Raw genomic sequence first — 23,684 nt, 5'->3', positions numbered from 1 at the left:
TTGAGCTCAAACGGGGGAGAAATACATCCACCTTCCCTGATAACCATTTTCAGACAGTGGTAGAGATGCTTGACCCAGGCAATAAACCCTTCACCAAAACCAAATTTGGTCAGAACTACCCATAGATATGGCCACTCAAGACTTTGGTTGCATCTAGGGACAGCAAGTTTATCTTGGCCATATTATTCGTGGAGGTTTGCATATTTACAAACAACCTGTGCAGATTAACCGTAGTTAAAGCGTTTGTAACCCTAAAAAAAAGAAAGAAAGAAATAGATCCCGTTCCTTTTAAAGCATGTTATACAGCACAGTGCTTTTGCTGTGTATTTTGGCCCCTTGTATCATATAAAATACCTAGCTGATCATGCTGCTAAACAGTGAATGGCAAAAGCTCATATCATTGCATGACCTACTGCTGCCTTTTGCAGAACATAATAAAACCCTCCAGTGACACAATGTCCATGTCCCTGGCTGCCTCTCCCTCTTTGATCGTTAAAAACATTTTTTTTTTTTTGCTAGAACCCCCAAACATTATACATTTTTTTTTCTAACACCCTAGTGAATAAAATGGTTGTCGTTGCAATACTTTCTGTCACACCGTATTTGCGGTCTTAGCGGTCTTACAAGCGCACTTTTTGGGGAAAAAATACACTTTTTTTAATTAAAAAAAAGGCAACAGTAAAGTTAGCCCTTTTTTTTTTTTTTATATCGTGAATGATAATGTAACGCTGAGTAAATTAATACCCGCTCGTGGAATGGCGACAAACTTTTATCCTTAAAAATCTCCATAGGCGAAGTTTAAAAAAAATCTACAGTTTATATGTTTTGAGTTACAGAGGAGGAGTAGGGCTAGAATTATTGCTCTTGCTCTACCGATCGCGGCGATACCTCACATGTGTAGTTTGAACACCGTTTTCATATGCAGGCGCTACTCACGTATGCGTTCGCTTCTGCACGCGAGCTCGGCGGGACGGGGCAGGTTTAAAATTTTTTTTTTCTTATTTATTTTACCTTTTTATTTTTTATTTTTACGCTGTTCTTTTAAAAAAAATGTCACTTTTATTCCTATTAGGAATAGTAAAAAAGTAATAGTAAAAAAGCATGACAGGACCTCTTAAATATGAGATCTGGGGTCAAACAGACCTCAGATCTCATATTTACACAAAAATGCAATAAAAAAAAAGCCCTTTAAGAGCTATGGGCGGAAGTGACATTTTGACGTCGCTTCTGCCCTGCAATGGTAAGGGGATGGATGGGGGCCATCTTCCCCTCACTCGTCTCCATACCCAGGAAGGAGATCTTCTCCGCCGCTACTGATGGATCCGGTAAGTGGCAGAGGGCACCGGAGCGCTGCGGGAGGGGGGATGGGCCCTCTCCCGCCCCCAATTAAAAGTGATCTCGCAGCAAATCTGCCGCAGAGACCACTATTATCAGAAACCGGACCTCCCGCTTAAGAAGAGGATACCGGCCATAACAACGAAATTCCTCTTCAAAGACAGAAAGTATATTGGCGCGTGTCGGTCTGGAAGTGATTAAACAGAAAACTAGCTACCAAGACCTTGCCACAATTGCACAGAAAATGAAAGGGAATGTAAACCGGAGTTTTAAACTGAAGCATGGTTTGCTTTGCTGCTGGCCCAGTAGGGGCAGGGGGGTGTTTATCCAGGGAAAGGTCCAAATAGTAATTTAAATCTTCCAGGAGTAACAGAAGAACGTCAGGTTTTATCTGCTAAGAACAGTAATTGCATATTCAAGACCTTTCTAGAGAAAGGAGGAGGGATGTATATCGCTCTATATACAGGTATATAAGCATACCTCATGTATGCCTGCATCATCTTTTATTTGGTAACTTAATACAGTTTTATCTTTTCGATTAGCAGGAATTTGTAAGTTCTGTTGTGTTTGTGTGCTAATAATGATTTTATTGTAATTTTAGTGGAAATATAATTTTGATAAACATTTGCACAGCTATCCTAGGGCCCACACAATCAGTAGCACTAGCTTTTTATTCTGCTGGTTCTGTGCTTTCAGAAAATGTGTGGTTTGGAGGGTCTTTTACAAACTCTGTAAACTGTAAGTGAAAAATAAAAAGTTAAAAATTGCACAAATGGTCTGGCCGTACAAGTGTAATTCCAGGATTTCAGCCACTTTGATATATGCACAGGCATACTATAAGTTAAAGTGGTTGTTAGGCCACTACACTTTAAACATCCCACCCCCTCTGTAAAATAACATCATGTGCCCCTTTGTCTGTGTGTTTATATATAAAAAAAAAAAAATGTCGATTATACCTTATATCAGAGCGTCTCCCAGCGCTCACGTGACTCCTCAGCTCTTTCCTCTGCCCGGCTGACAGCTATAGTGAGTGGAGCCGAGCACTGCCACAGACATCAGCCAGGGGAGGAGGAGCGGAGAGAGAGCCGAGGAGTCTGATATAAGGTATAATTGGCATCTTTTTTATATAACACAGAGGGTGTGGGATGTTTATAGTGTAGTTATGATTGTAGCAGGAGGGGAGGGCTAGGGAGTGGAAGGAGCTCACAGGCAGGGAGAGGAGGGGGGAGAGCAGAGAAGAGAGCTGCGGATGACAGAGGCATGTAAATGGACCACGGTGTCCAGGGCTCAGCAGCCACGATAAACCGTGGTCAGTTTACAGGGGGAGGGTATAGCCAGGAAGGATCAGCCAGGTATTTCAGGTGATACAGGGGGCCAAATTACACAGCACGAGCACTGTGCTGTGCAAGGGAACAGGATCTGTGTTTTTTTTTTATTATTTTTTTTTTTAGGGTAAGAAAGTCCAGTGAGGTGCATGCCACCTTGTGGACTTATCTCCTTATATTACTTCTGACAGTCTTTTGGAGCTTCAGAAAAATAGTTCTCGCTATCCTTCTGGAACTCCGATGCTGAACCCTCTACTCCTTCAGCAAAAGAGTCACATGCAGCTGCGGTGCCCGTCCTTTTCTTCTGCTGTCCTTTCACAGAAGCCCTCATATTTTGTGAACTCATTCACAAAATACAAAGGTTTCTGTGAATGAGCAGCAGAGGGGAGGGGCGAGTAGAGATGTTGTGTGTGAAAACGCAGGGGGAGATTTACCAAAACTGTAGCGTGCAAAATTATCTGGTGCAGCTGTGCATTGTAGCCAATCAGTTTCTAACTTTGGTTTGTTCAGTTAGGCTTTGTCAATAAAACCTGGAAGCTGATTGGTTTCTATGCAGAGCTGAACCAGATTTTGCACTTCCAGTTTTAGTAAATCAACCGCAGTGTTTCTCCTCTCAGAGCCTCAAAGTGCAGCAGCTGTGCGAGTTCTAAATTTAAAGTGATAAGTCCACGAGGTGGCATTCACCTTTTTAGACTTAACTCATAGTGTGCCTGCGCATTTATCAAAGTGGCTGAATTACTGGAGTTTAGCTTTAAACAAGATCCCAGACTTGCCTTGTAAAGTTCTATTTCCAATATAGTAAAACTGGATGACAATGAAAATAGAGGTGCAACAACATCAGAATGTTTGGATTAACTGAAAGAACTGACGCTAACAATCTTACTACATATACTCAGATTCAGAATACTTTAATAATCCCAAAGGGAAATTATTGCGATAGAGCTACATTTAACAAAGACAATACAAGATCACAATAATGAACAGAACAAAGCACAATGACACAATAAAATTACCAATAACAGCAACTAGTGCAAATAAAACAAAACTATAATCTAATAAAACATCCAACACCAGAACTAGCTCTTACTTGCACCACTACCCCTTTTTTGATGTGGAAAGGGCACAGTCCCCTCTCACTCATTACCCCGGGTAGTCCAATCAGGCCTATGCTGGCTTAACTGCTGAAGTCGTACAACCATTCCCATTAGTAAGTTTGATTATTTGCTAAATGTTTTTCGATTTTGGAATAAATGTAATTTCCTGCACGAAAACCACATTCACTGTTTGAAGTTCAAGAAAGATTTTCTTGTCACTGCGGTTGAAAACTAACACCGATTTGACCCCACTAACAATTAAGAAATCAAACAAACAACCCTGAAACAAAAGTTATCGAATGAAATTGATCAGCATCTCGAATCCTTACAAAGAGTCTTGAGTTCCTTCATAGTATCTACACACCCTCAAAAGAAGCCCCACAGTTTTAATTGTATCCCCAAAATTTCTGTCAGTTCATTTTTGTTATGCATTATACTGTTATGTTGCATTAGTATTCTTAATTATCGGGAACTACAGTATATTTTCTGGTAACCACTCTCCAGCCACCTGATTCCTTCACCTTGGGTGTCGGCTTTTTATGTCTGCTTCTAACCAAATACACAGATTCCTGGAAAATAGTTGCTGCACTCAAGAGTTCAGGTCTCTTTTATTAGTCACAGCACATCGTTCACAAACTCCTCTTCCTGGCAAGTTTTACATCAAAGAGTGCAGGAGTCGATCAACGGGCTGCAACATGGAGTGTGGCATCTATTTGCCTGGAAACTCTTATTCTCTTTACATCGCATATACCAATCCTATTCTGTGGTTTACAACAGCCAACTGTATCAGAACTAAAAGTATACATTTTTTAAAATTGATATAACATTGATATAAAAAATACTATACAAACAGACAATAAGAAATACATTTGTATCAGGTCAAACATTTAGCAAGGACCCATTGAATAAAAGGTTAGAGGAGCCCTTTTTTCCTTGGCAGATCCCACCCTGCAACCTGAGCTTGCTTCCATGGTAAGTTTCCCAGACTCTTAATGCATCTTGGGCCATCAGCTTGAAGTCCGGAACAAGCTTTGGTCAGAAGATGTGGTCCTAAGATAGTTAAGTCTGGCTCTGTCTTTGCTAAAAACTTAGTAGAGGATTGGGGGCACCTCATTCTTATCTGTAAGGGAAGCATCCTTCCCATTGACCACCAGTGTAAGAAACCAGGCTAATATACTGTGAACTGTAGATATCACATTTATCATTCTTATTATGAAAGATATTCAAAGGTTCCTCCATGTTAAAAAGGTTGAGAAAGGCCATCTACAGTACAGTACTAACCAGTACTAACCTTTGCTCCGCATACACAGCAGTGTACTGCCTCTCAAATTTACCTCTTTCCCCACAAACAGAGTCCGATCTACTTGCTGCTGTTCAGCATCATTCAGCATCATTTCCAGGTGCGTCAAACTGGAGTTTTGGGCTCTGTCTCCTTCTCGCTTCATGCTCTCAAATTTACCTCTTTCCCCACAAAGAGAGTCAGATCTACTTCCTGCTGTTCAGCAGCAGTCGTCTCTTAGGTGGTCATCCCTCCATTGTCCCACTCTGCCTAATGTGGCAACAATGTTACCCGCCATCCTTCAAATCACACTTTACTTAGAGGTCTTGTAGATGGATTGTTTAATCCTGCTCCTTGCAGACCCATTGTTTGCTGTGGCAGTGGCAACAGAAGTAGAGTCAGTAGCACTGTCGGCTGGTGGTATATTTTTTTTGGGGGGGGACGCAGGGTCACAGGCACCCCCCTTTCCCTCCCCAGTCGGTCACCAGCCCCACACCTACCCCATCTAGGTCGCGGGCAGCGCTTGCTCTGGGCGGTGGGTTCCCCTGCATCTCCTCCCGACAGGTGACTACCAGGGATTCACTCAGTTTGTAGGGATTTGGCTAATACAGACCCCCCTCTTCACTAAGTATGGTCCTCCTAAGTACAGACCACCCTCCCTCAGTATAGACCCCCCCTCCCTCAGTCCAGACCCCCCTCTACTAAATACAGCCCCCCTCCCTCAGTATACACTCACTTCTTTCCTAAGTATAGACCCCCCACTCCACTAACTACAGCCCCCTTTGCACTTAGTACAGACACTCCCCCTCACTCTAGACCCCCCCTCCCTCAGTACAGATCCCTCCCTTAGTACAGACACCTCCCCCTCAGTACAGACCCCCCTCCCCCAATCCAGACCCCCTCTACATCAAGTACAAACCCCCCTTACACTAAGTACGGACAGCCCCCCTCAGTCCAGACCCCCTCCACTATGTATGGACCCCCCCTCCACTAAGTTTGGTTTGTTGATGCCTGTAGGTGGTAATAAGGCACCTAAAATAACAAAATTGTGCCACGTCCCACAAAGTATATGGAATTTGCAATGTTTGGAAAGATGGACTTTAAAGTCACGTATATACATTTTTTTTTAAAACAAAATTAATTTATTAATATACATATATATCACAATATCACAATACATATATATAGCGTTAAACATAAAAGTTGGACTATTTGTGGTTCCCCTAATATAAGGACTAGCTATCGTTTACTGTGTGACAATACTGAAGATGTGTTCACACGAGTGTATCCTCTTAGTTCCACTTTTTCACTTATAGATTAAAAACATTGAGGCGCCTCGAGGGAGATGGACATCTCCCGTTCCTCTGGCTTTACCCTGGATATATTCAGGAAGTTTATCATTCAGGGAATACCAGCAGTATCAATCTGGCACGGTATTGTCTGTCAGCAGCAGAGTTTTCTTTACTCTTCATTAGCAGCAGATTTTGTGTCAATTTACCAGCAACAGTTTCAAGACCTGCAAAGCTTTAAACAAATCTGCCATAAACGTCTGCTTTAATCAAACAAGCCAAGTGTGAAATATGTGCTAATTGCAGCTACTTCCTGGCTTTGGGGGCCCTGGTGGTTGTTCCCTGTTTTTTTTGGGGGGGTCTTGCTGTCTGGTACCTACAGCGCAAAAATATTCAAGCTCCTGAAGAAGCGATGGTTATAGTCGCGAAAGAACTGTTTTTTTTTTTCCCAACAAAGTTTTTTATTGTGAATCAGAATACATACAAGTCATATCATTTGCACGTATTTATACATGTATACATTGCAATGTAATTGTACGTGATATAAAAATAGTTACATATATAAGTGGTCTGTAGTACATTTCTTCTGATGTTTTCTTTTGTTATTATCTTTTAATATAGGGTATAATTATAGTATTTTCATTGAGGAAAGGTATTTCTCCAGTGCATAGAAATTTATATTGGTCATGAGCAGGTTTCTGAGTCCTGTAGCCATCTATCCCATATTCTATTGTATTTGTCAGGGCAGCCTCTATTGATGTATATCACCCGTTTATATGGGAGTGTCCCATTTACCTCTGCTTTCCATTCTTTAGTCTCGGGTGGTAGGGGACGCATCCATTTCCTAGCTATTATCTTTCTGCATGAGAACAGGGTCTCCTGTAAAAATACCTTGGTGTATTTTTCCAGTGGGTTTGGGAACACACCCAACAGGCATTGTTTGGGGTCCAGTGTCACAGGTGAGCCCATGTTGTCATGAAGGAAGGTCACTATCTGTTTCCATAGGCCTTGTATCTGAGGGCATGACCAGAGGAGATGGTAGAACGAGCTCTCCGGGGACCTACACATTGGGCACAGTGTTGGACAGTTGTGTTTGTATCTGGCTATCCTATGCGGAGTTAGGTATGTACGGTGTATTATATTTAATTGTGTCAACCTGTCTGACAGTTTGGGAGATACCTCCTTACATGTATCCAGTGCTTCTTCCCATTCCTCATCTTCTAGGTTACCCAGATCCCTTTCCCAGCGGGACTTGAGACCGTATATTATTTTTGTGGCTATTGGGATAGTGAGCATATTGTAGAAACAAGATATTAATTTTTTTGGGTCTGTGTCTTTTATGATTGCTATTAGGGGATTGGGGGTTGACTGTGGTGGGGGTTGCGGGAATTGTGCCTGTAGTGCGTGTCTCAATTGGAGAAATCTGAATACCATATTGTTGGCTAGATGGAATTCCTCCTTAAGGGTGTCAAAGTTTTTAAGGGTTCCGTTTGACCAGACATGATGTAAGTAGAGTATACCCCTCTCCAGCCAAGGTTTCGGGTCGTGAATATTATGGAGTTCTTGTAGGTCTCTGTTGCACCATAAGGGAGTGAAGTCGTTGTGTCTAGGTATATTGAGTTTGCTGTTTGCAAGTTCCCAGATGCGTCTGTATTGATACAACAAGGATGTTTTGTGTGTGTTGCCTTCGTTGGTCTTGGTGCCCACAGTGATAGCGTATATAGAATCTAAGGTTCCTTGGGCCCATTGTGGGCAGATTAGCATCCGAAATCTTTCACTGTCCACCTTATCTATATGGTATAGTTGGGAGAGTTGGGACGCAATATAGTAGTGATTAAGGTCCGGAAGTGCTGTACCCCCCCTGTCTGTTGGGTTTTTGAGGGTTTGCCATGCAATCTTATGTCTATTTTTTCCCCACACAAAGGGCTTGAGAAGGGACTCCATTATTTTAAAGTGTTTTAGAGGTATATATGTTGGGGTGTGCCAGAGTATGTATAATATTTTGGGGAGTAGTATCATTTTTATGAGGTTAATGCGGCCCCATACTCCTAAGGGTAGTCTAGTCCAAGATTGTGTTTTAGTTTTAATAAGGGAGTATAATGGTTTAATGTTTAGTGTTATGTAGTCTGCTGGATTTTTAGAAGTATTTATTCCTAAGTATTTGATTGTGTCTACTCTTTGTAATGGTAGGGTGGCTTGGAATTCCGTGGGTGGGAAAGTGTCTAATGGTAGAATTTGGGATTTCCCCCAGTTTATTTTGAGGCCCGAGAATTTCCCAAAACGTTCAATCGTTTGGAGAGCCTGGTGGAGGGAAGGACCTGGGTCCGCCAGATAAAGTAGTGTGTCATCAGCGTACATGCTGATTTTTTCTGTGAGGGTTCCAGTTTTTAATCCTATGATCTCTGGGTCTGTCCGGATAGATACAGCCAGTGGTTCCGCAGCCAGAGCGTACAGCAGCGGGGACAATGGGCAGCCCTGTCTCGTGCCTCTGTGGAGGTCGAACTTCTGAGACGGCCATCCACTTGCCACCACTCTGGCCGTGGGGTTCTGGTATAGTAATTGCACCCATTGGATAAAGTTTGGACCAAAGCCATATCGCTCAAGACAGCACCAAAGGTATCCCCACTCGACCGAGTCGAAGGCCTTAGCAGTATCGAGGGTGACTATAACTCTTGTGCCTACGTTCTCATGTGTGGCCTGCAGGTTTATAAATAATTTCCGTAGGTTAAAGGAAGTGTTACGTCCCGGCATAAAACCTGCCTGGTCAGCATGTATAAGGTTGAGTATCACTTGATTGAGTCGCATGGCTAGGATTTTGGCCAGAATCTTAATATCAGCCTGTAATAAAGAGATAGGGCGGTAGGATTCCGGGTGACCCAAGTCCTTGCCCGGTTTAGGTATCAAGACAATTGTGGCCTCACCCATAGAGGGTGGGAGGGTGAATTGTTGAAACATGACATTATAGAGGGTAAGCAGTTTGGGAGTGATTATTTCATTATAATGTGAGTAGAATTCTATGGGTAGCCCATCTGAGCCAGGGGATTTAGATTTGGCAAAGCTTGCGATTGCGGCGTCTATTTCTTCTTTAGTGAGAGGAGCCTCTAAAAGTTCCCTTTGTTCAAGTGTAAGTTGAGGGAATGCTACTCCTTCCAAGAAGGAGATCATATCATCTGGTCCCTCTTGGGTCCTGGAATTGTATAAGTCCACAAAGAATTCCCTAAATTTGGATGACACAACAGGAGGATCAGTGATTTTTTGCCCCTCTGGGCTATGCAGTGCAATTACCACTGGGGGTTTGTCCTCATTTCGAGCTAGAAACGCCAAAAGTTTTCCAGCTCTCTCACCCTGCTCAAAATATTTCTGTTTGGCAAAAAATAATTTCTGTCTTGCTTTTTCGTATTGGAGTTGGTTCATGATCCTAGATTGTAGTTTTAAGTGGGAGGCATTAGCTTGGGATGGGTCATTTTGATATATGTGTTCTATGCGTGAGAATTCAGTCTCCGCCCTCTCATATAGATCTGATGAGTTTGCTTTGATCTTATTGATGCGAGTTATTAGGGTGGCCCTGGCGTGTATTTTAAAAGTTTCCCATACTATCGGAAAAGAAGCAGTGTTTGTGTTATCCCGAAAGAAGGTCTCCCATTCGGCCGACAAGTCGTCATCTTCTGGCAACAATGTCAGCCAGAATGGATTAAGGCGCCATGAAGTTGGTGGTTTGTCTACATGGAAGGCGAGGGTGATCCAGTATGGAGCATGGTCCGAGAGCAATCTAGGACCAAACTCTGTCTCAAGGAGACGTGCTAACAGATTGTGGGATATGAAAATAAAGTCAATTCTTGACATGGTATTGTGTGTTGCTGAGAAGCAGGAGTATTTACGCGTGTGCGGGTGTTTATGTCTCCAGGTGTCCATCAAGTAAAAAGGTGAGAAAAGCCTGGCAAGTTTAGTATCTCTGGGGGGATTTGTAGCAGGTGGAGTTGGTCTCAGTCTGTCCAGTTCCTCATTGAGTGTGCTATTGAAATCTCCCATCCATACTGTCTGAGCTGATGGGTATCTTGCTATAAAGGAGAGTCCCTCTAGTAGTATGGAAGTGGAAAATGGGGGAGGGACATAGACAGCTAGGATCAAAAAGGGTTCCCCGTGTAATTTAGCGGATATAAATATAAATCTACCTTGTGAATCAGTGTGTAGTTCGCATAATTCAAAGTGCACTGTTTTTGCGATAAGTACCGAGACGCCTCTCGAGTGTGATGTATGGGTCGAGTGGAATGCCCAACCCACCCATGGGCGACGCAGTGTCATCTGAAGTCTCCCCTCAATGTGGGTCTCCACCAGGGTCACCACATCCGCTCTTTGCTTTTTAATAAATGCGAGGGCTGCCGCCCGTTTAATCTTATCACGTAATCCCCTCACGTTCCATGTAAGGAACTTCAGTGATATTTTAGGCATTGTTGTTTGTGCTTATATTTTAGTGTGTTAATGTAGCTTTTAGCCCCATTGTAGCGGGACGGTGTAGGAAGGTTAAACAATAGGGGTGCGTAATATAGCATATTGTATTTGTCCAGTGAACACCCGATGGGACCGGGACGTGTTGGTGTTGTGGACGTAGCAATTAAAGTGCGCACGTTTAAGTCTAGTTTTTCAGCTTCCCTTTTCCACTCTCCCCTCCCAGCAACGTCCCCCGCCCAGTCAGTGCCAGCCTGTGTCAGTAACAGATTTTTCTTTTTGCTTTGGCATCTGGTAGCGTAGTAAAGGAAGAAATAATAAAAGAGCAATAAATAAAATAAGACGGATTTCTGTGCACCCAGCCTGAGGCTCCCTTTCCTTAAAATGAATAGAACAGAGAGTATCGGACTTCTAATATATCTGCGGTATAACATGCTATGGGTAGCGATTGGGTGCCAGTTAGACGTAGGATATAGCACTGTCACACACAGGTTAACCGGGGTACGTGCAACTGGATCTGGCTTTTTAGATTCCCCTTTCTCCCCACCTGATATGTATTCTCTCCAATTGGTCTCGGTATGTATGTATGACAATGCTTTCCCCACAAACCCAGGCTTGACACTGTATTGAAGGGTAACATATTTATATAGGAACAGAAGTTGTAATAGAATATGTTTTTGTGATCTCAATCTATACCCTATTTTCCTTAATTGGAGAAAAACAGAAGTGGTTGTATTCTTTCTGGTTGTGTGACATAACTCACTGAGTGCAACATCTGAACACCAGTGAAACAAAAGGTATGTCAGTACCATACGTTTAAACATTAAAACACTTACATTGAAATTTAACTTGTAGGTTTCCCCTCCCCCCTCCCCCCTCCCTGCTTGGCATCTTCCCCAACTGATGCTAGCATTCACCCATAACAAAACTTTCTGTAGAGTCTCGGCCCTGACGGCATATTGAGAAAAAAAATGATGAAAGTAAAGTACTTGAAGTAGGATGTATGTCTGTGCCCTTCCAAATTTCTCCTTCCATGGAAGAGGAGACACAAAGAGGGCTAACCTCTCTTCACTCAGGTGTGTAATTGGAGTTTGCACATTATCAAGATTGGTGTTGTTGTGGTTTTTCCTTCTTGAGCCGCCAGGTTCAGACTTGTGTGGGGGCTGAATACGCTGCACTCCGCTTGTGGACTGTAGGACTACAGCAGTCCAGAGCTCCATTAAGATGTAAAAAGTGATGTGTGTAGTTCAATCATTTGGGAATTTGTCCCAGGAAAATCCAGCATTGTGTGTCAGAAATGATCCGCAGAATACAAACTGGATCTAAGCCCACAATGGGGGAGTATATGTAGATATTTGCATGTAGGCACTATGTCCTTCTACCCCTTGGGCTATTCTTCACAACGGTAACAACTGGTGAAGTAAATAGTAGTGGGTGTTCAGTGAAGAATGATAGTGGATTATTGTTGTATCTGTGTCAGGGGTGTGCATGTGGAAGATTAACGTATGGTTGCATACTCACAGACACTTTAGTCCGCCTGTTCTGGGTTGTTTCTGCGTTCCAACCAGGCCAGCAGCTCAGCAGGATCTTCAAAAAAGGAAACTCGGCCGTCGTGTTCCACTCGGAGACGCGCTGGAAACAGCATGGCATATTTCATGTTGAGGCTTCTAAGTTTTCGCTTTGCTTCCATGAAATTTTGTCTGCGTCGCTGTACCTCCGCCGAGAAGTCAGGGAACACCGCAATTTTCACGTTGCCTAGGGGGATGTTGCCCCTTTCTCTTGCAAGTCGCAGGGCAGCGTCTCTATCTCTGTAGTTGAGCATTTTGGCTATAAAGGTACGCGGCGGGGCTCCTTGTGGCGGCGGTCTGGCGGGCATGCGGTGGGCTCTTTCAACTGCCAGCATGGGGGAGAAGGCCTCTCTACCATAGGTCTTGATGAGCAACTGCTCCAGGAAAAGCGTGGGATCCTTACCCTCGGCCCCCTCCGGCAGACCAATGAGACGGAGGTTACATCTCCTGCTTCTGTTCTCGAGGTCTTCTTGCTTAGAGAATAGTTGTTGGATTTGCTGCTTCATGTGGTGCACCTCCGTTCTCATTGGGGGAATGGTATCTTCCATGTCGCTGATGCGAGTTTCAGTTTCTTTAACTCGGTCTCGGAGTTTGTGGAAGTCTTGTCTGATTAAGGATATGTCTACCTTGACTTCTTCTATCTGTGAGGCAAGTGATGTTCTGCAGAGGTTTATTGCTTCCAGCAGCTTTTCTGTGTCTCCCGCTGTGCGCTCCTCGCTATGTGTATTGTCACCGTCATTTTCTGCCTGCTCCTCCCTGTCCTGTCGGCGGTATTGGTCAAGTTTAGATGCGGCAGTTTTCTGAGATTTCGATGGCGACATGATGCCCAGATGTTAGGGTATCTGGGAAAGTGGGGACAGGAGTTAATCTTGCTGTGTCCGTATGCGGGGTATTACCCCTCCTTTCTCAGTGGTATTGGTAGATTGAAGCTATGCCCTGTGGAACATGTAGCGGTGGAGGGGGAGATCAGGACCACTGGTTATATTGCAGTATGTGCAGAGGAGCTAGGTGTACCAAAATGGCCGCCGGTCTCAGCACAGGGGCCTAGGCCGCAATCCAGGCCGTTCTCTCTGGGCCTTTGATGAATTTATAGGCTGGTAGTCAGGGGGGTGAGTGCAGAAACGTTCTCCCAGGGGGCTATCCCGCAGCTATGTACCTTTGTATTGTCGTAGACTTCAGGCAGGGCCGCAGATGAGGAGGACCAAGATGGCCGCGACCTCCGGTGGTAGGCCGAAGCCGCGGTCTAAATTTCGGTGAGCCGCCGAGCGGGAGATCGCCGCTCCGTTCGGGCCGTCCCGCGTTTTTTCTCCACAAGAACCGGCTAATACTGCTCCAGGAGTCCCAGGGACACAATCCAGCTGGTTGGATGATGCAGGATGTGCAGGATTAATAAGGATTAGGAGTGATGGACGGAGCTCTATTCCTGTGCGTCCTACTCCATGCTGCGTCAGGCCACGCCCCTCGAAAGAACTGTTTTTAAACTAGAAGTGGAAAAGTGGAACCCCAACTAAGAGGATACCCTCGTCTGGACACATCTTCAGTATTGTCACACAGGAAACTATATCTAGTCCTTATATTAGGGGAACCACAAATAGTCCAACTTTTATGTTTAACGCTATGTATGTATATTAATAAATTTAATTTTGTTAAAAAATCTATATACGTGCCTTTTTAAAGTCCATCTTTCCAAACATTGCAAATTTACCCTCCACTAAGTATAGACCCATCCCCCAGTCCAGCCCCCCCTTACATTAAGTATAGAGCCCCCCCCCCTTACACTAAGTATAGACACCCCCAGTACACACTCTGTGCCCCTCCTCCATCTACAGTACAGTCCAGACCCCCCTCCACTAAGTACAGACCCCCAATAAGTAAAGACACCCCCTTACCCCAGTCCAGACCCCCCCCTTACACTAAGTACAGACAGCCCTCCTTAGTCCAGACCTCCCCTACTATGTACGGATCCCTCTCCACTAAGTACAGATTCCCTCCCTTAGTACAGACCCCCCTCAGTACAGACCCTGCCTCAGTACAGACCCCCACCCCCAGTCCGGACCCCCCTACACTAAGTACAGAACCCCCCCTTTTACACTTAGTACAGACATCCCTCCCCCTTATACTAAGTACAGAGCCCTCCCCAATTACACTTAAGTACAGAGCTCCCCCCTCAATATACACTCTGTGCCCCTCCTCCATCTACAATACAGTACTAACCTTTGCTCGGCATACACAGCAGTTGTGTAGAACTGTGTAGAAAGCCCAGGAGGGGGAGGTGGCTTTGGCTTCAGTCCGCTCTGCTGTGCGAGACAGCGTGGATAGGGCTAGCGACACAGACATCTGCTCTGCGAGTCAGCGCGATACACTGACGCTGGTGCAGTGTCCCTGCCGACCGGTGTCACCCGGTCAGCAGGGACACCACACCAGCATTGCACTGCGCCCCAGTGGTATTCTAAAGGAAGCCAATAAGGCTTCTCAGCTGCAAGCATGTGATTGCAATGACGTACTGCTTCCCATAGACATTCCCATTTTTTTTTTTTTTTTTAAACTAGCTTGGGGGGGGGGGGGGGGGCGCAAACTGGTCGATAGGACGTACTTGATTTGTGAAAGTTTATTTTATTGACACTATCTAGCGCAGAATATATTACACTATTTGGAAAAAAGCTCAAGGAACTTAAACAGAATAAGAATGCAAATTAAACAGAATTAGAATACCAATTAAAAAATAAAATATCAGTCAGCTTTTGCTGCAATATTCATTTTCCAGCAAGAGATTTTCCCCACAGTACAGCCACTAGATGCCCTCAGTGTGATTACCAGCATCATTCAATCTACTTCTGAGCCAGGTCATCCTGGACCCAACCCTGCTTGTGACTGGACAGTGAAAGTGGCACAATAATTGCCAATGTTTCTTCTGATTGTCACCAAATTTCACCTTTTCAGACTGGCATCATGCTGCTCTGGACTGTTCTTTCGCCCATTAAGCATTTTTTTTTGTTTTTTTTACTGCCCATAGTTCTCGAGTTCATACAATACTTTTTTTTTATATCCTACCCTCCTATAACCTTTGGACACCCTCTGAACTCAACTCTGGTGACCTCACCTTTACTACTAATTTTCCTACAAGGCTACTCTCTTGGCACTGAATTAGCATCACTCGTTACCTCCTCTTGTTACCTATTCCCCAACTGAGTCGCTCCCAGTGACCACAGTAATTCAGCCTCTAAGTGAGTGTTAGCCTACCTTCTTGAACTACTGTAATGGACTTTGATACCCACAACTTTACCCTTTTGCAGATGACCTTTAAAGACCTTTCTATAAATGTTAGAGGCCTTAACAGCCCCTACAAAAGGACTGCACTTCTGAAGGAATCCACCAAGCTACATGGAGATATCTTTTTGCAAAAAACGCATTTTGACGCTTCTAAGACACCACCACAAATTCAAAAACCTTAATCGTCTTTTCCTAACGTCAGCTGAAAAGAAGAAGAATGGAGTATTAATTGCAGTACGTAACACCCTTAAGTTCACTGCACTCAAGGAGATAGCGGATCCCCAAGGAAGATACCTCATAATCATCTGCGACATCAATCAAGATGCCTATATTCTTTTCAACTCCTAGGAACCTAATGTTAAACAATTGAGGTACTGTAAGAGCCTGGTATCTGTCCATAGTAAGGGCCACCTAATTATTGGAGGTGACTTTGACGCAGTCGGGGACCCAGCCATGGATACCTCTACAAGGATACGTTCACCTAATCAAACCTTGAATTTCCCTTCTTCACCGGAATGATTTATGCAACGTTTGGCGCTGCCAACATGGCTCCGAAAGAGACTTCAACTACTTCACCCTCACAGGCCTCATATTACCGAACTGACCTCTTATTAAGTTGAATGCTTTTGATAAATGCCAAAGGACCAGACAAATTGACAAGTTACTAGCTTATATTAAAAAAAAAGAGGACCGTAACAAATGGCCCCCTTCCCCCTCTTTGGCCTCTGCACTGTTGGAGGATAGACAAAGGCTGCGCTCTCTGCTATTATGCAAATATGAAACTAACCTAAAATTCACTAAAGCTAACTATTATACACTAGGTAACAAAGCTGGAGCGCTGCTTGCAAGACAAGTCACACAGCGGGTCAAAGCCAAAATTGCTTCACTACTTCACCCTAACTCTAAAGCCTGCCTCACCAATCCACAAGACATAACTAATGCTTTTATTACTCTTCTCTGTTCAACTTGACCACCAACTCCTCCATGCCCCAACCTACTGAATCAGCTATAGATGCTTTTTTGGAGTTACTTGAGCTCCCAGCTCTCTCACATACTCAGCAGGAGATGTTGTCTCAACGTTTTACAAGCGTGGAAATTGCAGACGCTATTAAGACCCTACCTGCCCACTGATCCCCAGGAGAGGATGATTTTGTTAAAGAATATTACAAGCAATTTTGTGATCTTCTCTCACCTCGTCTTACCAGCCTCTTTAATTGTGCTTCATCCTCTGGCTTCTTTCCCTCTGATATGTTACAATCAGTTATCACTACAAATCCAAAGCCAGGCAAAAAAGCATTATTTTCAGCTAGCTATAGACCCATCTCTCCTGAATACAGACATAAAGATTTTTGCCAAGGTCATAGCCCGCAGACTCCTGCCCCTCCCTACCCTCACTAGTCCATCCTGACCAAGTCAGGTTTAAGCCCCAGATGCAACGAGACGATTATTCAATCTGGCCCACCTCTGCAATATATGGAAAACGCATTCTATGCTCCTCTACTTGAATACAGAGAAGGCGTTTGATCGTGTTCACTACCGCTGAGCAAATTTGGCGTTACTGGATGGTTCCAATCAGCAATTCTCCCTCTATTTCAACCCATCTACCAAAGTACTCACTGCTAGCACTCTCTTGGTCCCATTCACTTTTACTAATGGTACCCGACAGGGCTGTCCACTATTGCCACTGATATTTGCCCTTTTAATGGAACCCCTTGTGACTAAAATTTGCTCTGACCCACGAATATTAGGCATTCTTTTCCACAAATCCGATTGTAAAATCAGCCTATTCGCTGATGATGATGTAATCCTTATGATTACAAATCCTCTCTAATCCCTTCATTCAATACAATCAATTCTCACTACCTTTAGTTTCCTATTTTAAGCTCAATTAAGCAAAATCCCTAATATTAGGTCTGCATTTCTCCCCAACTGTCTCTACCCAAATACAAGCCGTCTTTCCCTTCACTTGGGCTGATCAATCAATTCCCTACCTAGGTATTCGACTCTGCTCTTCCACATCCCTACTTTTAAACTAAACTGTAAATGCTGATATTTCCTAAGATTCTCTACTTTTTTAGAACACTAATGATTCCTCTCTCCTCCCACTTTTTTACTTCCATTCACCACCAGCTCACTCAATATGTATAGAACTCAGGCCACCCTAGGTGCACAAACTATATACAGTATTAACTAGATCCTACGAAAAAGGTGGTGCAGGACTACTACACATAAGCTCTTATTATTGCGCAACGCTGTTGGACCAAACCTATTATTGGTGGCACCCTGCCAAAGACAAAATGTGGTCTATCATGGAGACCTCTCTCTACTGCCCACTCAAGCTTACAGGGTCCCTCTTGTCCATCAGTACTGGCCTCCCTACTCCTTTTTCTGACTACTCAACGCATGCACCATCCTTTAAGGCCTGGCAAGTGCTCTCTACTTGCCCCACTTCTCAACACCCCTGGTCTAAAACCCCATTACCTATTGAACTACTAAACCGCTACTTTCATGACCTTGACATACGACCCTGGCGTAGTCACAATATTTCTCACCTCTGCAACCTTTACTCTGATCAGAATTCAGACTCTTTGATGCCCGATGTAAAGACTATAACCTAAGTGTCTCAGAGGCTTTTACCTATGCTCAAATTTCTAATTCCCTCCGTTCGCATGCACTACCGGTCACTGCCTACTTAGCAACACATGTACACCAGTTCTTCTGCTGTCCTAAACACCCTAGGAAATGTATATTGCTAGTTTTTACACTTGCCTCGATGATCGAGCATACTCCCAGATTACATCACTCCATAAATGGGAGCTGAAGCTGGGAGAGTCCTTGTTTGCACCAATGTGGCAAAAAAGCATTTGCAGCTTCTTGCGCTGCCTCCCACTGCTCCAACCACTTAGAAATTTTCCTGAAGACTTTACATCGTTGGTATTTAACGCCCTTCAAGCTTGCTTAAATATACACTAGTTGGAGAAAATGTGGAGATAAAGAAACTCTGGCCCATACCCTTTGGTACTGTAAATCTCTGAGGTCCTATTGGCATCAAATCTTTTCCCTCATTTCTGACATAACGGGAATACCTATTGCACCTAACCCTTCCGCTATTGCACATCAGAATAGAGACCCTTCCACCCAGCTCTAGGCCTGTTATTCATCTCTTGCTAGCTGCTAAAGTGAACGTTACCCGACTGTAGTGCTCTCTGACCCCACTTTCTATCGCTAACATGATTGGTGTAAATTTCCAATGTGATGTGGAGAAAATTCTAGCTTGTAAAAAACTACACCTGAAGAACTTTCTGGCACTATGGTCCCCATAGTTGTCCCACCCCAAATGTTCAGTATCTAGGTACTGATTTGCCTCATTGGTTATGCTGATTTCCCTTGCCCCCAGCCCAGTCAGGGTTTACACCCCATCTACCCCTTTCCCTTCCGTCTTTCCACCCTCTCTCCTCCCTAGTCATATACCCCTCTTACCTCTCAAGCTGTATCCCCCCCCCCTTTCCATTCTACAAATCCTCTCTACATGATCCATCAATACTCTTGCAGGTTGTTTATCTTTTTTGTTAACCACTGTACAGGCTGCGCATGGCTGCCATAGTAATTTCATTGTACTGTCAGAATAACTTTTACTGGTTGGACCTTATGTTTATTTACCTCATGTTTATTATTATTTGTATTGTTTAAAACTTCAATCAGGACCTATTAAACAAAAAGTGACAGAGTAATGAGCATTTGTTTCTGTTAGACCCCTTTCACACTGAGGCGTAAAACAGGCACTCGGGCTTTCACACTGAGGCGATGCGCGGGCAGGACGTTAAAAAAAACTCCTGCAAGCAGCATCTTTGGAGTGGTGAAGGAGCGGTGTATACACCACTCCTGCCCATTGAAATGAATGTTTTTACCCTTTTTCGGCTGCTAGGGGGGGTTAAAAGCGCCCCACTAGAGGTTGAAAATCTGCAAAAACGATGGTAAAGCGCCGCTAAAAATAGCGGCACTTTACTGCCGACGCCCCAGTGTGAAAGGAGCCCAAGTCTGCTTTCTCTTCTTATCACCTTGCTTCTTATCTACACATAAACCGACTTTAGTCCTTTTGTAGCTTCCTCCCACTTAGTTTTTCTGTTTAGGGATTGCAAGAGGCCGATACCAGGTAAAATTTATGTACTTGTACTTCTTACTTTTTAATATATACTGTCAATTGATGCATTATTATTTACAGGGCTGTATTAGGTTATGTTTTTTATATCTGCCTAGAGCTCATCTTTACCAATAAATATTTTCTTCTTTTGTTGAGGATATGTTGTAGTAATTAAATAAATGTGGGATAGCATAAAAAGTATCTAGTCCCATTATAGTGTTGGTTCCTTCTTTCACTTTTGTTATAAAGATAAAGGTATTCAGAATATGACTTCATAAATCTTAATGCTGTAAAAGTAATATTTTGGTACTTGATTTGGTCCCTGCAGTGTGGGTCAGCGGAGTATATGGCTCCTGAAGTAGTCGAGGCATTTAATGAAGAAGCATCAATATATGACAAGCGCTGTGACTTGTGGAGTCTTGGAGTTATCTTGTACATCATGCTGAGTGGCTATCCACCATTTGTAGGGCGTTGTGGCAGTGACTGTGGTTGGGATAGAGGAGAGGCCTGCCCAGCTTGTCAGGTAATATTTGCCAGGTTTTCAAATTAAAATGTTAATATCTACCTTTCCTCTTACTCTGATCGCTCATTTTTTTTTCTTACAACTTCAACAGAACATGCTGTTTGTAAGTATTCAGGAAGGAAAGTACGAATTTCCAGATAAAGACTGGGCTCACATTTCATCTGGTGCCAAAGATCTGATCTCCAAATTGCTACTTCAGGATGCCAAAAAGAGACTAAGTGCAGCACAGGTGTTACAACACCCATGGGTACAGGGGGTAAGTCCTTTGGTTCTTTGTGCTAAGAGTCACTGATCTCAAATAGATAATAAAAGTATTATATAACCGCTACTTCCCAGTTTTAAGCTATGTTTGGCCACCCGGAAATATGGGGGTAGAAGGGGGTGTACTTTTAGAGGGATAATTTAAGCAAGTTCTCTAGTCTTCCATGCTTCTGCTTATTTAAATTTAAATGCTTATTTAAATCTGTGTTGCTTTTGGAATGTCTGGGGCTTTTAAAAATGAAAGGGGCTTTATGGCGACCTAAACTTTTAATGTTTTTAAAATTGTGCTGTTTATCTCCTACTCACCTCCCTGCCTGTCTCCAGCACCACACCTGGGGACTAGCAGGGAGGGGCGAGACCTTGCAGTGTGATGAGCACCGATTTGGTGCTCGTCAGGAAAGGCGAGTGTTGCGCTCTCTTAATGCTCAGCAGAAACGCATCTGAGTGAGTAAAAGAGACTCCGCCCCAATGAGAGGAAAAAAAAAATGTATCCCTTCAGGTTAACCTTGCACATGGAAGCACTTGGGTGTGAAGTACAAGTGCATGCTGAGCAGCCAAATCAAGATTCGTTGTCCATGCCGTTAAAGGGTAAGTTTACCTTTTAAAAATAAATAAATGCGCATTTACTATTATTTTTTTTTTTTTAGAGCCTGGAAAGCATTACACCAGCAATCAGCAGATCGCTGGTGCAATGTAGGACTCCTGCAGACTGTCAGTGTTATCTGTCTGCCCGTAGGACAGGCAGTTTCACACTGACAGGAATAATCAATAAACTACCAGAGCGCTCAACAGCACCGTGGTAGTTTTATTGAGAACTACAAGCTGACATACGCAAAGGGTGTCGGTACTTGTAGTTGATTCATTCACAGAACTCTGTGAATGAATAATGCAGCCGTGTGGGTGGAGCACCGTATGGCCACGCTTTTTTCAAAAAGGCCCAGCTGGTACTAGGAACTTGTCCCTGTACTACTGTCACACAGAGTGCCACTCAGAGCCACTGCAGGAGCAGGAACATGTCACACGTTCCACCCTAAAAATGGGTGGAATATGTAGCAAGTTCCCAAAGGTGAATTTTATCCTTTAACCCTTTTAAAGGGTTAAAGGATAAACAGCTGTCTGAGCTGTTTTTGCAGGTTTTTTTTTGCACACGTTTCAAAAATCATTTTAGGCCCCGAAGAATACATAAAGCCCCCAAAACATTATATATTTTCTGAAAGCAGACACCCTAGAGCAGGGATATGCAATTAACGGACCTCCAGCTGTTGCAGAACTCCAAATCCCATGAGGCATAGCAAGACTCTGACAGCCACAAGCATGACACTCAGAGGCATGATGGTTTTGCAACAGCTGGAGGTACGTTAATTGCATATCCCTGCCCTAGAGAATAAAATGGTGGTAGTTACAAATTTTTATGTCATATGATATTATGGCAAAGGTAACATTACAATAAAAAACACTAAAGTTAATTCTAGGGGGCACAAAAATGCAAAATATTACCCAATTTTATGTTAAAATATAAAATCTGAGGTTGCACCGTGTAAATAAATACCCAACATGTCAAACCTTAAATTTTGTGTGCACCTGTGAAATGGCCACAAACTTCAATAGCCTATATTTTCTAAAGGTGACGCTGTAAAAGCCCTGTATAGGCCATCAGTTTAGTGTTGCGGAGGAGGTCTGGTACTAGAAATATTGCTCTCATTCTGTCATGCGTGGTGATTTGTAACATGTATCGCAATTGATGTTTTCATGAGTAGGAGCCCCAACGCATGCATTTACACTTGTACTTGCGTATATGTGGGGGTGCTCAAATTTTTTTTGGGGGGGGGGGGGCAGGATTTTATGTGCTTGGGTTTTTTACTTAACCTTTTTTTTTTTTCCTTGTTCAAATATTTTTATTGATGCAAAAAAAAGAGTAACATGCAAAGCATAGAAACTCTTGCAAAATAACCCAGAGGAAAAAGGGGGCAAAACAACATGCATAATAGTGCACCAATTAAACTGTTATGCCGCTCACTATGGTGTGTTCAGTAAAACATCAAAAACAATGACATTAAATGTTTAATGACTATAATTCAATTCTGTATAGAGAAATAAGATAAACCTCAAATGTCCAGCTAGGTTGTGAAGGGAGGGATGGAGGGAAAAGGCAAAGGCCAGACCCTCGCGACTGCTGGACCCACATAAAATATTTTGTAAGTAAACATTCAAGGAGTAGCAGGTGACATATGGTATGAACAATTAAGGGTATAGAGAATGACAATTTGAGGAAACTGGGTAAGTTACTTCAGATAATGAGAGTAGAGTTTCACAAATAATCGAGGGTAGCTCATGTCCTGACCAGTTATATCATTCAGACGGGTTACATAGTAGACGAGGTTGAAAAAAAAAAGACACAAGTCCATCAAGTCCAACCTATGTGTATGATTTTATGCCAGGTTACATTAACCTTTTTTTTTTTTTTTTGGTGACAGGTTCTCTTTAATGAGACATCCATGGTCTAAAATACCCTGCATGTCTCCTCTGTGCTCTACTTAATTTAATGCAGTGCAGATTGCAGTGCATAACATTCTTTTCTAGCCTCCATGGCCGGGGAAACTGTCAACTGGGACATACATGTCGCTTATGGGTCAGGAACAAGATGGGAAGGAGGGCGGACACCTCCCTCCCCTCCAGCCAGCAGCACCCGCTATGCCGGTCCCACGACCGCAGATAGGCAAGCGGAGCCCGGGATACATGGGGGGGGGGGGGGAGTACTCGGGTATGTGGAAGTACAGTGTAGCCGCCTGAATGCTTCCAACTGACAAGCAAACTCCGCTGCTTGCTCGCAGCAGGGCTGAATGTAAAAAACCTGCCTGCCCGGTGCACGAAACTGCATGTCCCACAACATGTGTATGTATGTATGTATGTATGTATGTATGTGTATATATATATATATATATATATATAATGTGTGTTCAGTAGATGTAGAACAGCTGTTAACCTGCTGCTGTAATTTGCTTCACTAGTATGAATGTTTCCCTGATAAGTACCTTCTATTAGATGATCTGATTGTTTTGTTTACATAGATTTTTTTTTCTCCTTTTATCACAGTGTGCACCAGATAATACACTCCCCACCCCAAGCATACTTCAAAGGTAGTATTTGCATTTT

General features: G+C 43.4%; 1 protein-coding gene across 1 annotated transcript in view; it reads left to right on the top strand.

Annotated features, from left to right (window-relative positions):
- LOC141105330 (MAP kinase-interacting serine/threonine-protein kinase 2-like) overlaps nt 1–23,684 on the top strand; it is a 221,628-nt gene that overhangs the window by 180,929 nt on the left and 17,015 nt on the right. Inside the window, 3 exon segments of the mRNA XM_073595198.1 lie at nt 20,076–20,270; nt 20,362–20,526; nt 23,625–23,668. Coding sequence (XP_073451299.1) covers nt 20,076–20,270; nt 20,362–20,526; nt 23,625–23,668 — 404 coding nt within the window.

Source organism: Aquarana catesbeiana, linkage group LG01 (assembly GCF_042186555.1).
Source record: "Aquarana catesbeiana isolate 2022-GZ linkage group LG01, ASM4218655v1, whole genome shotgun sequence".
Classification (NCBI taxonomy): Eukaryota; Metazoa; Chordata; class Amphibia; order Anura; family Ranidae; genus Aquarana; species Aquarana catesbeiana.
Note: the sequence above shows the minus strand (reverse complement) of the source record. Positions and strands in the feature narration are given on the sequence as shown.